This window comes from Montipora capricornis, chromosome 8, assembly GCF_036669925.1.
Source record: "Montipora capricornis isolate CH-2021 chromosome 8, ASM3666992v2, whole genome shotgun sequence".
NCBI classification, from domain to species: domain Eukaryota; kingdom Metazoa; phylum Cnidaria; class Anthozoa; order Scleractinia; family Acroporidae; genus Montipora; species Montipora capricornis.
The window spans coordinates 46,554,799-46,564,798 of NC_090890.1; the positions used below are offsets into that span (position 1 = coordinate 46,554,799).

At 40.5% G+C, this 10,000-nt stretch overlaps 1 protein-coding gene and 1 long non-coding RNA gene across 3 annotated transcripts in view; one reads left to right on the forward strand and one right to left on the reverse strand.

Moving 5' to 3' along the window:
* The window catches only part of LOC138060182 (uncharacterized), a 39,136-nt gene extending 35,378 nt beyond the window's left edge, over positions 1-3,758 (forward strand). The window contains exon 3 of the long non-coding RNA XR_011134306.1: positions 2,468-3,758. This is a non-coding gene — a long non-coding RNA (uncharacterized lncRNA). The remainder of the gene's footprint in view (positions 1-2,467) is intronic.
* LOC138060177 (uncharacterized) overlaps positions 1-10,000 on the reverse strand; it is a 30,820-nt gene that overhangs the window by 14,045 nt on the left and 6,775 nt on the right. For both annotated transcript variants that reach the window (XR_011134304.1, XM_068905898.1), the window contains exons 2-5: positions 6,791-6,899; positions 3,768-3,851; positions 1,519-1,672; positions 1-1,305 (exon numbers count right to left, since the gene is read on the reverse strand). The exon at positions 1-1,305 is cut by the window's left edge and continues 620 nt beyond it. Coding sequence is in view for 1 of the 2 variants with exons in the window: in XM_068905898.1 (XP_068761999.1) it covers positions 1-1,305; positions 1,519-1,672; positions 3,768-3,851; positions 6,791-6,899 (1,652 nt within the window). In the remaining variant the exon portion in view is untranslated. The remainder of the gene's footprint in view (positions 1,306-1,518; positions 1,673-3,767; positions 3,852-6,790; positions 6,900-10,000) is intronic.

Here is a 10,000-nt window from a genome sequence, read left to right on the forward strand (position 1 = left end):
TGTCTTGGTTGCTTTGACTACTATGGGCACCAGATGCGCTAGCATGAAATCCCCAACCACTACCTGTAACCGAAGCGGCTATGCTGAGACCGGAAGATTTCGCCGTTTTGTAAAATTTGGTAGATGCTTGCTGTTCGGTTGATTCGAAGAACCCAAATTCAAATCCAAGAGCTGGGCTAAGCCACACCACGTATTCTGGTTTCTTAAGTAACGGAAACGGTGGTCTTTCGGAGAAAGCTTCTATGTTATTATCATCAAATAGGATACCGTAAAGTGCCAGTCCACCGCTTGCCGCTGCGACAATATCTTCGTTCGTGACATAAAGCGGTATTGCCAGGGAATCTGATGCAATGTTGATCTCTCTATTTAGCTGCTCTAAAAGGGCCTTTGGATCATCCTTTTCCTGTTTGTCCCATCCTTCTGGTAGACTCAACTTATCCGCAATTTCCCTCATTTTTTCCTGCAACGCCTTCTTACTTTTCTCTGAAGATTCTTGGGTAATCTTACGCGCTTCTTTAGCAATCCCCTTTGCCTCTTCTATTCTTTTCTTATTCCGCTTTATCTCTTCGTCTTGCCATTTCCGTTCTGTGGCACGCTCGCTACTCTCGTTAAAATACATTTTCTTTAAAGTTGAGGGTTGTTCTTCCTTGCCTGCTTCTTCAATTATTTCATCCAGTTGCTCTTTTGACATGTCGCTTGCCGATTCGACGCCTTTTCTCTCAAGCTTTTCTGCGGTTTTTAGTCCAATGCCATAGCGCTGACATTGCTTTCTGATCTTACTTCCTTCTGCAAACAAATTCTCCACAACTGAACGGTCTTCATCAGTTGCTCCTGTTATTAAGTTGTCTAGATCGCTATATTTCATCCTGCAAAGCTTAGTTAGAGAGGGGCTTCTCTTGATAACTTTTCCAACCCAGCTGTTCTGACCTTCGACTTCAATATCGTTAGAAACAAGGGCGCCAAGTGTTTCAAGCTTTGGGAGAAGTTTTTCAGAAAGCACCACGTAAAACTCATCTTGCTTTGTTTCATATTTCTGGCCCTGGTAAAGCTTTTTGGCAAGGTCAGTTTGCCTCGTTGTGTAATCACAGTCAAGTTGTAAAGCCATGTCACTTAGGCCATTTTCTTTGAGAAGATTTTGCAAGTCTTCCTGTAGTCCTCTTATTGCCACAGCGGTCAATTTAGTTAAAAGCTTTTTCTTGTCATATGAATCTTCCAGGGAATTAATTTCTGAAAACAGGGCTCTCACTTCAACTTCTATGTCCTCTGGCTTGCCATCAGCAACGTTGTTGAGTTTGGTGCTAAGATCTGCAGATTGAATAGGACGGATTTGTTACGAAGAGATTCTATTACTGAGTACATACCCAGATGGTTAACTATTAAGTTGTATAACTCTCAGCAAATCTCTTTAATTCTAGTCCATAACTCCAGCACCAAAAGTTTCATCTCTTCTTCAACATATACGGATACTAGACTTCTTATGGAGACTCATTATTCGACAAGTAGAGGAATTGGAAGTACCTTGTAGTTCAGTTTCATTTGTTTGGGGAGCATTCCCGCTTTGTTCTCGTTCTGCAGCGCCTTCTTTTCCTCCTCCTCCTCGCAAGCGAAGTAGCACCTTAATATTGCAATCACCAACAATACCCTGTTCTTCTAATGGTTTATCGAGTACGACCTGTGTTAAAAGGATGTGAATTAAGTGATTAATAAATCGTTTTGCGGGACTCACTCTGTCCTCTGTGGTATATCATTATTAGGACGGTAAATGCTGGGAGATATTAGTTACACCAAGCTGCTATAAAATCTTAGGGTATATATGATATGATATGATATAATATGAAATGTGAACATACATGTACGCAAACATGGCCCCGTTGGTTGTTTTACTTAGCCTCCTTAGGATACTTAATATGCTATTACTCTCTACAAAGAAACAAATGAATCTTATTTTAATAGTCCATATAACTTATTACGTTCGATGCAGGAGAACGCATACCATCCATGTCGTTTTTCCCGCGCGTTTTATGATATCCCGCGGGTATCGTTCCGAAGCAAGACCTTTTCAGCATTTCGACGCCATTTTGGACTGATTGACACACATGGCATAGATCTTATGTGATATATAGTCATTCTCGGCCGCGCCAGCAGCTGGTGATTGCACGTGCAGTGAAATCACTTGCGGTCGCACAGGGAGATGGTATTTACCCGCACAGTGAAATCACTTGAAACGTGGTTTTGAGATTGCAGGCTCAGAGATCGTAAACAATGCGCTTTTCGAAACAGAGAAGTGATCCTCGCAATTAGCTGGACAATTTTGAGCAATAACTGTCTCTTGTAGACACCAATCACCAAGAAACAATTGCATAAAATTGTCCAGCTGATGAGAAGCTCACTTCTCTCATTCTTCTAATAACCCAAACTTCAAAATATACATTCATTTCAATGTGCTTTTGTGCCTTCTTTTTCTCAGGTTCTGTATTTATGTCTCCTAAAGTGACGAATGGTCAGGATTCCGTTAAATATGAGTATTCCGATTGAGGAAAAGGAAAATAGCACGTCGTACATCTCTATTGTCTCCCATCCAGATATTACTGAGCCCCGTCAGACAGGGATAACTTCAGTGAACTTTTGTCGTGAAAGCATCTCAAAGGATTGAAATGAGAAGACGAGCACCAAAGCAAGCTGTTGGTGAATTTGGAGATTCACAAGTCTCGTGTATATTACTGCACTTTATTCACACCAAGAATTGGACTAATAACCACAGAAATTCGCGCTTTAACTTGCTGTGAAAAAAAAGTTGAAGTGTACTCGGAAATTCATCTGCATGTCACCCTCCATGCCGATGTTACTCGATTCCCTTTTATTTTCTTCAATCTTTCTGAGTTCAGTAACCACATGTCCTCTCAGGGGGGCTCTTTATCCTGTATAGTTTCCTGAGAAACGGTGCGTAGTTATTTTGACCACAGCTTACAATCTTAAATTAAACAGATCGCACTTACTTATGATTTACAGTCTAGCCAAGGGGCAAAGTATTTCAGTCATAGTACTCAGCGCTAATTGAAACCATCTCAAAGAAGTACATGCTCGTATCCTCATACTTGGGTCCTATAAGATTGTTTCTTTCCCTGCCCTTTCCTACTGTCTAACGCACTTCAATAATCCGAGAATCCTCGACAGTCGCTTTGGAAGCAAAGAAAAAGGGAACGTCGAACGCAATAATTATATAACTCCTCTTCCTTCGCTCCTCGAAATTCCAGGAGTAGTTGAGAAGAAAAGCGTTTATAAAGACTCTAGTTGAGTAAAAGCTCTAATGTTTAGTGGCTCCCACTTATTTAAAACACCCATTCCTAAAACTCTACGCAGAGAAATTCTTACTTCTGTTAAAAGTTTGCTTCCATAATGTTCGATTGATAAGTCGATTCTAAGGCTACATACACCTTGTTACAATGAGCGATTTATCGAGGGTTTTTCTCTTTTCATATATATTTTTTTAAATGAGATCTTTCGCCAGAACAAAGTCGGTGCAACCCATTTTTTCTCATTTTTGGAATAAGCAACTGCATGATCCCCTTAAAAGATTCTCCTTGGGATGTCAGCACGAAGGTCGTCACATAGACTGCTAAATAGCTTTTCCACTGGATTGATTGCGAAAAATTGATCAAAAAATCCAAACCCCCTGTTTACAAGTATTACAACCTATAAAAAGGGCCCATCTTGTAAGCTGAACATACATAACAACAACCCTGAAAAAAAAGATTTGAAATACTTACAGTTTTCCCGCCGTGCACGAAATACTTATCCTTTGGAAACTGGCCACAAACGTTTTCCATATCAAGAATCTGTTCGGCAAGCGACTGATAAAGTAAAACAGGAAAATAAAATTGCAAATCGCTGTACACATGTTCAAGGATTTGTTGGCCTTGTGTTAAACTACTAATACTAATTGCTGACTTTAAGTAGTTCATGACATACAACCTCACAATTTCTCACTTTTGACTTTTCCCCGGACGCATGACGTGCCTGAAGTAACTTTGTTTTGGCAACTATATATAGACGGAAATAAATGGGATGATCAAATGGACCCTATATTGCATAACAAGAGAAATTACTCGCTACCATCAATGCTTAACACTGAGTAATATATAGAGGATATTACACGGTGGCGAGAAGATATAAATTTTATGTTCGAGTAGCAACACATGGAGCCCACACAATCTGTTTGAGTTACCGTTTGTAATTTTATTATAAGTGTATAGGATTCACCGTTCAGACCGTTTGCTTCTTCTGTAACGATATATCGATAAATATGTGCCTTATTTAACATTGGTCCATGCACATATTTATCGATATATCGCTACAGAAGAAGTACACAGTGAACCCAATACATTTATTATTAGGTCATATCAACACTAACAGATTGTGTGGGGGCCATGTGGTGGCAAGAGCAATATCTCTGCGCGAGCGAGTGAGATATTGTCCTTGCCCCAAGAAAATGAAATTCATATATTCGGGCTCACGTGTAATTTTCTTTTTATTATATGGACAATAAAAATACATGGTAGAGCCTGAGAATGAAAAGCAGGCTTTCATACAATTACTGGGTAACCGTATTATTTAATAAGCTTGATACAAAAATACCCGGTGCCCAAATTACGAGAATGTTTACATATAACACCGTCAGTTAGGCCAAAATACACGTTAACTGGTTTTAAGTAAGCCTAATAGAAATTCGATTAATGACTCTGACTTGAATTTACGCTCTAATTTTTTTCTGCATACACAGCATTCTCGTGCTTCTCTGAGGGAGCTTAAGCATGCGCGTTTTTGAGACGCGGGCTGCAACTGGAAGTGTGCTGTTTTTCGTTTTAACTTGTCTTCACACAACCACATTTACATTTCTAAGTATCTTTTCTCCATTAGAGATGATTTGTATAAAAAATCTGGGAGACACCACTGTCCTGGCACGAGAAATGTCGTCTTCCGGTTGCCGTCCGCGTCTCAGAAACGCGCGTGCTTAAGCTCCCTAATAAGGCTGCCGCCTCGTCAGCCTCGCGTCTTCGCTCGGCTAACTCGTTAGCAATTTAATTTTCGACATTGAATATTGCGTTTCTAGCCTTCTCACTGATTCATTCAATCTTGGTTATCAGCTCATATACCCTATGACCTTATATATACCTTGTATATGGAAACTGATTGCGCCAAGTGTTGTGAAGCTGGAAACTGATTGGCTTTAATTTCCAAGTGTTCAAGTGTTCAGAATGTGTTAACAGAAACCGGGGCCCATTACCAGGAGTGAGGAACTCCCATACTAAGCCCATGTTATGTCATTTTTACCGACCGATCTATTTTTAGAATACCTTTTCCGCCAAAAAACAAAGGTAGTTCCGGCTAGGTGACGCTATGACGTCAAGTTAGTTTCTTGTGATTGATTATCGGGTTCTCTAGGGAGTCTAATTCGCGGGAAACTCAATATAAAAAGCGCCGTGGAGAAAACGCCAAAAACGCTGAAAACGCCGTGGCAGGAATATAGGGCTGTTGTTGGCTCCTAGTAATGAGCTACTGATAAAAACGACTATTCCATTCGCGCATGTTGGATATCAGACTGGTTATTGATGGTTTGCATCTGACGTCACGGCCGCCATGTTGGTGTACAGAACAATGCAGTATATATAGTTTACGTCATAGAAAGTGCGGCGTACGGGGTTTTATTCAAGAGTTGTTTGTGTCAAAAACCCGAACTAGCGAGGAACGAGGGAGTGAGGGTTTTTGACACAAACAACGAGTGAATAAAACCCCGTACAAAGCACTTTCTATGTCGTGAACTGTTTATTACACATAAGGCGAGAATTTTCATTAAAATAGTTTTCTGAACGCAAATTAGAAACAAAAACTCACTAACAATAGAACCAAATGCAAATTTAATTTAATTCAATAACAAAGTACGATTTGCACGAGATGCACGAGTGATTAGCATGGAAACGCCTTTACGCTATCGTTGATTGGTTATACTTCCACATGTGAAATAGCTGTACGCCATTCTGATTGGCTGTATAAGCCTTTTCCACACGTGAAAATAAAGCGTATAGATTTGTACAAATGAGCTTTATGGAATAAAATTCTCATGTTATGTGTAATAAAAAGCTTTTTGGGAATTTGACTCTTTTTATGCAAAACGTGTGGGGCCATTTTCTATTGTTTTGTACACCAACATGGCCCTCTCATCACGTGGATGCAAACCAAGAATAGCCAACTCGGTGCTACGCGCCTTGTTGGTTATTTACAATCTCATATCCGAGCGAGCGCTCATAAAAATAATTGTTAAATATCATATATCGAGATTAAGCAAAGAAAAACACAAGAAACGGTTTAGGGAATTTTTTCATTCAAACCAATGCGAAACGGTGAGCCATTTTATTCTTCTCCGTTTCCTCAGAAGCGAATACTGCCTTGATATTAACCTCCAAGCTAGCCAATCAGAAAGCGTGGAAAGCACCATTCACTTGTGTGGTATGTACTAAAAGTCTTTATTTAATGAGAAAAAGTTCATTAACCCAAACAGGTATCTAAGATACGGCCTTTAAATAATATCAAACCAACCTTAATGTTGGTTTTCTGAAGTGGCAAATACCGGAGTACCAGATCGAGGAAAACCTTTGTGAACGGAGAAGAAAACCCACAAATGCAAGCCCAATATACCGTAAGATCTGGGAATCAATCCCAGGCCACATTGGTGATGGGCAATCAGCAGTGCGCCAACTCTCAATAACGCAAAATGTTAAATGTCGCTTTTTACCTTTTGAGGGTCCACTGAACAGGGCATCACAAAATCATTCAACAGGTGTACAAACACAATCCACTTCCCAGTGCCGGGATCGTTTGACTTTCCAGGAATCATGTTTTCCCTGTGTAAGCAGGAATAGAAGCAATTACCGTATAATTCCGAACATCCCATTGTCTTTTGAAGAAGCCTATTATCCACAATTGAATATAAGCTACCAATTCCCCACCCCACTCCTCCCCACCAACCGCTTCCACGCACCCCTTGGCCTTACCCATTGGAGAGTGTGAATTTGACCCTCACTCCTAACTCACTCAATAAAAACCACATTGGCTCCCTGTTACCACTATCTGTACCAGATTCCACAGAACAGACTTAGTTTAACCAAGAGTGAATTAGATAAGTGTGTTGATCAATCACTTTGCAGCCTTGCCCCCCAGCACAGTCACAAATCGATTTATTTTAGTTACACTTTGCGCGCGAAGCAAAGGGCCGCCAATTTTAACCAATCAGAATAAGCCATAGCACGCGTGACAGCTTCTGCCATGTTTTTTCAGGGACATGACAACTGATTCTTGCGGAAACGGGTATTCTAAATGTTGACTCATTTGTGACTGTGATGGGGAGCATGCCATAACAACACTAGCCTGCGAGCAGGCCTTCCGAGGGACTGGCTTGGTCCCACCGCAGAGAGAGAGCCTGCTCGCCGGCTACAACAACACTCTTATCTAATTCACTCTTGGTCTAACATGGAAAGTGAAGATATTTCCGCGAGTCATAAACCACGTACGTCAGCTATAATATTTTTATCGTACTCTTTATACTCTTTAATCAGATCATTTCGAAGAAATCGTTTCGTTTCTTTACTTGATTTCTTTGCAAAAGCGGCAACAAAAAGAGAAAAACATTTCGGCCATAAATGATCTTCATTCCTCGAAAAAGGAAAAACATGCTTTCCTGTAAATTTCCAGGCAAATTTTTATAAACGTTTGCTTGCCGTGACGATACAATTTTATCACAACAGCCTCTCACAAGCTCGTGATTAGAAAAACCAAAAGGCTTTTCTTTCCAGAAAAGTCAAATAAATGATGTAATCGACGCATCATGGAAAATGTTAAGAAAAATCTTTTCTTTGAATAGAGAGTATTTTATCGTTTGCATCAACGCAATATGCCAAGTAAAACCGAAGATATGATTTTTCAGTCTCTTGCCGAACAGATGGCTGCCTTTTTTCCAACGCAACGCAAATAGCTCGACATCTGGATTTTCTTGCGCTGTCACTTGCTTTTCACTCGTCCTTTAAATATTGCTTAGGCGAGCATTACTATGCTCAGAAGTTGTCCAGAGTGCTTTTTTTCCTAACATCTTTATAATTCTTAAAACATGTCAAGAACGGTTTCCTCCACATGCTTCGAACTTCATGGCGAAGGATGAGACCAGAGTTCTCGTGGAAACTGCTCCCAGATTAATGATTAACTCGATAATTCGGAAACTCTTCGAGACTATTGACCTCCCACGCAAACACTCTCAGGGATTGGTCACGCGTTCCTCTCCCAGGAGCGAGTGCTCAAACGAGCCAGAAACATTAATTTTGTTTCCTCGGTGGGTTATGCATTTGCACTCTCGCGAGTCAAAATGTGAGTGCTTAGCAAGTGTATAGTGTCGTTTCATCTACTAGCAAAATTGAAAGCGCCCTGGAAAATATAAATACGAATACAAATATTAAAGTTACTGTACTGCGAGTGTAATTGAACTGCATGAGAACCATTACCTTCAAGCGCAATGAACGCAAATAGGACAGTAACGAAAAGAAAGCTTGAAAAAAATCCGTTACGTTTAAGCTTTGACGATGATCGTCCCTAAAAATTTACTTAATATTTTTGTGTTGCGAACCGATCGTTATTTTTCAATCTGCCCAAATGGTTACATTATGGTGTTGAAAGACCGGGCTGACTTAAGAGCTGGTAGAGGGGTTGCGGTCATTTGCTGGAATGACTGGAAAATAAAATCAGTGAAGGTCACTGAGAGTTTTGAATCTCAGTCCTTTTGGTGTAAAATCATTACACCGAACTATGAATATTATGAAGCAAGCATTTATCATCCACCAGATCCTATCTACGATGCGCCCTGAGCTACTTGATTTTTAGTCTGACACTTGTCACCAGATTCTTCTTGAGGACCCCAATGCCAAGATCATAATAGCTGGTGACACCAATCAGTTAAACATCGGGGAGTTTATGCGTCAACAGTGGTTTGAGCAAATGGTCAAAGTCCCCACAAGAGGGAGCCGTATCTTGGATGTTTTTCGTATTAACTTTCATTACTTTGGAAATAAGGAACAGTACACCCTGGACTTGTTAGATTCGACCATCTTGTTCCTGCTAAACCGAGTAGGAAATATGTCTTTTTTAGAGATACTCGCGACCATCGTAAAATGGCTATGGACAGGAAATTAGAGGAATGTGACTTGAATTTTGCAGACACCTTGGATGACCCTGAGGAATGTATTACACTTTTTACTGACAAGTTATGGGCAATCTTTGATAAAGGTTTTCCTCTAATCAAAGTTAAGATGTCATCGAGAGACTCACCCTATATGTCCCCATTAGTCAAGCACCTTTGTAATCTCGAGAACAAGATCTCGCGATACTCTGGTGCGGTTGAGAATCAAATGCGGCAGGAGAAGATTAATTCTCTCATCCGCATGAATCAAGTGACGGCCGTGAACAGCGAAAATAAGAAACACTCTAACGGGTGGTGGGACACTGCCAATAGGATCACGGAAAGGAAAACGCAAGGTATCCCTGTTAGTTCAGTGTTATCTCCTGAGGATATAAATGTATATTTCCAATCTATTAATACTGACCAGAGGATTATACGCTGATGACACGACTCTGTATGAATCAGATCTCTCGCCTATTGCCTTGCAATTTGTTGTGAACCAGGGTCTCAGCCGCCTGTCGGAGTGGTTCGATGCAAACTATTTGTTGATAAACAATGCCAAGACGCAAGCCCTTCTGATCGGTCCTTTCGAGTACGATTTTAACTTAACTTTGAACGGTTCTGACGTTACTAAACTTCCCTCTATTAGAATCCTAGGCGTGAAACTTGATAGCATGTTAAACATTAGAGAGCATATTTCTAGTCAGCTATAAAAGGCGTATGCGAAGACCGGCGCACTAAGGAGAATTAGTTTTGTACCAATGGGCGTTATGCTAGCATTAT